Raw genomic sequence first — 4,576 nt, 5'->3', positions numbered from 1 at the left:
AATTTTGGTCAATGACGTGAGACAAAGTATATGTGAACTGCTGTATGAAAAGTGAATTTACTCTGTAAATCTTCACCCAAATCCTAAAAAAAAAAAAAAGGTGTTGAGCTTCATTAGTAATCAGAGAATGCAAACGAAAACTAGTATGAGATACCAGGTTACACCCAATGAACTAGTAAAGATTAACAAATTCTGACCAAGAAATAATTAACAAAGAAGTGTGGAAACGATCGGGAGCAACAGGAATGCTTATTGCTGGCAGTGGAAGTATGAATTGGTACAACCACACTGGAAAACAATCTGACAGTACTGTACCACCTCAAAATTATGCCTGTTTACACTCAGCAATCTCAATCATGGGTGTATATAGCTAAGAGAAACTCTTACACATGTAAGACAAGAATGTCTGTAATAAAAAAACAGAACAATCTTTGTATTTACTCAATTATTATAAAATTGTGAAAATGAGTTAACTAGTTTTACCTACAACACAGATGAATACTGGAGATGTACTGAGTGCAAAAAGCAAATCTTAGTCCTAGATGACAATATTATTTATCACTTTTAGAGAGCTCAAAAACCAAAGTAAACATTTAGACAGAGGTATGTATATTCATGTGAGGAGCTCTGGTGGCATAGTGCCTAAGGCACTTGACTGCTAACCAGAAGGCCGGCAGTTCAAACCTACCAGCCACCCCTCAGAAGGAAGGTTGGGCAATCTACTTCTGTAGTGATGCCGCCTCGGAAACCCAAGGAGGGGTCGCCATGGGTTGGATCCAACTCGACGGCAGTGAGTTTGGTTTTTTTGGTTTTATATTCATGTGCAAGAGACCCTACGTTGCTCAAGTCCAGGGGCTCCATCCAGAGCTTATGATGTGAATGGTGCACCTCGATGCAGTGCACTGCCCCATCTACAGAGCCTCTCTCTGCACATGTGATTAAGTGACTTTAGAAAAACTACTGTTGAGGGGGAGGAAGGGACATGGGAGAAGGAAGGAACACATAGGTGTTGCAAATTATTGTTAATACTCCTAACTCTTGAGTTGCTGGTAGCTTCAAAGACTTTCAATATATTATTATACTTTATACTTCACATTTTAGCTTATAATCTTTTGACTGTATCAAGTGATAAATTTTTAAAACTACATTAGAAGAAAAAAATATATGTATCTAAAGATAAAATACTAGATTTTCCCCCCACATAAAATAGATATATGGCATTAAACAAAAATAGAGAAGTAAAAAGGAAGTAATTCACACTAATTACCCAAATATAGTCAAAGTTAACATTGTTCTATTTCCTTCTAGTTTTTTAATCCATATATTTTTAATAAATTTTAATTGCAAGTAAGTTTTAGATCCTGCTTTTTCAACTTAAGCATTTTCCATATTATCATAAACTTTTCCTAACAGTTTCATTGGCTGCCTAATAGTTTGTTGAGTTGATAATTTACTTATCTGTCTTTGGCAGGTAGGCATCTGGACTGTTTTCTGTTTTTTGGTATTTCAGTAACATACTGAAAGAACATCACCATGACCATGTAGGAGGCATTTTAGTTTTCTAGAGAAGGCTTATTTTTTGGGGTATATAGTTATTCCCTCGAGTATTTATTTTAATAGCTACTACATATTAAGCAGGTCTGTGCCAACACTTTGTTAAAACCTCTATGTATAACATCTCATTTAATACTCAAAACAGTGCTAAGTGGAAGGTATCATTATTATTACTTTACAGACATGAAAACTGAGGTTAACCATTTGCACAAGATTATACCACCATAAAATGGCAGAGCTATCAATTCAGGTCTGTCTGTTTGACCCTCAAGCTCATACTCATTAACAACTAAATACTATTATTTTGATGAAAGAAAATTAAAAATAAATAAAAATCTGAAAACCAGAACAAGTACCATTTCCATCCCCTGGAGTACTCCCCAGTCAACCCTTAAGTTCCCAGATGCCTGACCTTCTCATCTTCCTCTTCCTCCTCTTCACTGGACTCCACGTCATCCATGTCCTCTTCTAGGGCACTAACCCGAGGCTCTAATTGCTCAGCTTCCTCTAGGACATAGCGTTTCTACAAAGAATGCAGTTAGGATTAGAGTTAGGGGTTGTTGCCCTCTCTGCTAACTTCTGAAGCTCCAACATTAGGTTTCTAGGACTGATAGAAAAACTGTGGCACAGCAGCTGAGCCAATCTCTTGTCAGCAACACCATAAACAGTTCAAGTTTCCTAAAGATTTTAACATACCTGGAAACTATAGTCTTTAAGCTCCCCTTTAAACATATAAATACAAAGCTAAAAGGAACATTTTCATTTTCTACTGATTCTTTTCCCTGTGATCTTATAAAGTCACTGAAATATCCAGAGTCCCTCATGCCCACCAGACTCAGAAAAAACTGATATCAATGTCTTAACTCAGAGTATTTGTGTTTAACAGAATGAGAATATATTCCAGAGTCAATGTCGGGGACATCGGAAGCTAAATTGATGACTTGCAGGTTGCTCAGTAAGAACAGAATCAAAACAAAAGGTTAGTCCTCTGGGTCACTTTATCCAGGATATACAGAGGTGCACACCAGAGTATACCTCTCAGTGATCTGAAAACATTGATCAGAGTCAGGTTTCAATTCCTCTCACTTGGCCAAAAAAAAACAAACCAACCATTGTCATCAAGATAATTCCAACTCATGGTTACCCATGTGTTACAGAGTAGAACTATTCCATGGGGTTTTCTTGGCTGTCACCTTTACAGAAGTTGATCACCAGGGCTTTCTTGAGTAGCACTGGGTGGGCTCAAACCAACAACCCCCAGGTTCCTAGCTGAGGGCTTGATAAACAGTAACCAATTTGTTTTCTGTGGTTTTTCCTTCTAGACTCCACACAGACCACCCTATTAATAGGTTTGCTTAGAGTTGACTGGACTTTAGAATGCTTAAGTAGCACCTGAGTACACATAGAAATTTTCCATTTTTTTACGGTATTTCTAAAGGTAATGAAAAATTAGCTAAAGCTAGTAATAAAAAAAGCTAATGTAATACACAATAAGCTAGTGTGAGAACTTTCTCTTCATTATAAATACTACAGTAGCCAATATGAAAGAATTATACCATATCCATTTTCAAAATTTTTAATTCATATGATTGTAACTGGGCCAGTGTGGAGGAAGACTTGGTTCACTGCATTTCAGCATGGGCACTCATCTATCAATGACTTTTATCCAGCTGTTTTGCCTCCTCATACAAATTCATCACACTCACTCATCAGATATCTGCAATCCATTCAATTCTCTATTTTGAAGTTTAAGTTTTTCTGGTTCATTCATCTTTAAATTGTCAGTTTTTGCTTTATGTCTAGCAAGGAAGCAAGCACCTAGCAGTGGGATATAGCAAACTGCTTCAGAGTTACTGAGTTGCAGTAGAATCAAAAAGGAAACATGAAATATTAGATCCTCTCAGTTGGAATTTTCTGTGATTGCTTAAAACACATAAGAATATAATCTTATTTTCCATTTACAACACTGCCTCTGAGACCTTTAGTCAGTACTGGCAGTTTCAACACACAGACATACAGAATGAGAGAAGAGTAGAGCTGGAAGAGCCACAGGTCTTTAGTAGGCCAGCTAGGCCAGTGACTTTTGCAGATTTTTTTTACAGTTTGAGGTGTAATTAATGTAAGATAAATAGTACATTTAAAAAGTATTCAAATTGATGAGTGTTGACATGTATTGCAGACAACTGTACCCTGTCCCCAGGGCAACCACTGATGTGCTTTTGTCACTATAGTTAATTTACATTTTCTAAAATTTTGTAGGAATGGTATTATATAGTATGTACTCTTTTTTGTCTGTCTTCTTTCAGTTAGCATAATTATTAATTTTTTTGGCATAATTATTTTAAGACTCATCCATGTTGATGCATGTATCAGTACAGTAGTTCCTTCATTTTTACTAATGAGTAGTATTCCATCATATGGATATACCACAAGTTGTTTATGCATTCACTTGTTTGTGGACATTCCACTGTTTCCCATTTCTGACCACTATAAATAAAATAGTTGGGGACATGTGCTTTTATTTCTTGAGTAAATTCTTAGGCGTGAAATGGCTAAGTTGTATTGTTAACTTTTTAGAAACTACCACACTTTCCCAAAGTTGTATCATTTTAAATTGCCACCAGCAGTGTTTGAGAATTGCAGATCCTCCACATCATCACCAACACTTGATAACATCATTCTTTTTAATTTTAGACATTCTAATAGATATATAGTGTATCATTAAGATTTCCCTAATGAGGGCAAGGTTGTAGTCACTGCTTGGTCACAGCCAGCTACCCAGAGGGACTGAGTAGTTGAACCTGTGGGCTCGGGACCATAGTCGCAGGGGACATCAAGCTTAATTGGCATAACACACTACACAAAACATTGTTCTACCTCCTACTGTGGTGAGTAGCGACTGGAATCTTAAAAGCTTGCAAGCTGCTATCTAGATGCAATGATGGGTCTCTCCTCATCCAGAGCAAAGAAGAATGAAGAAAACCAAAATTCATGGAAACAATTAGTCCTAGTGACTGGTACA

General features: G+C 36.8%; 1 protein-coding gene across 1 annotated transcript in view; it reads right to left on the bottom strand.

Annotated features, from left to right (window-relative positions):
* Positions 1–4,576, bottom strand: part of PRPF38A (pre-mRNA processing factor 38A) — a 41,164-nt gene that overhangs the window by 6,079 nt on the left and 30,509 nt on the right. Inside the window, exon 5 of the mRNA XM_007945901.2 lies at positions 1,967–2,077. Within this exon, the coding sequence (XP_007944092.1) occupies positions 1,967–2,077 (111 nt within the window). The remainder of the gene's footprint in view (positions 1–1,966; positions 2,078–4,576) is intronic.

This window comes from Orycteropus afer, unplaced genomic scaffold (assembly GCF_000298275.1).
Source record: "Orycteropus afer afer isolate SDZICR_OR568_19922 unplaced genomic scaffold, OryAfe1.0 scaffold00145, whole genome shotgun sequence".
Lineage (NCBI taxonomy): Eukaryota > Metazoa > Chordata > Mammalia > Tubulidentata > Orycteropodidae > Orycteropus > Orycteropus afer.
Note: the sequence above shows the minus strand (reverse complement) of the source record. Positions and strands in the feature narration are given on the sequence as shown.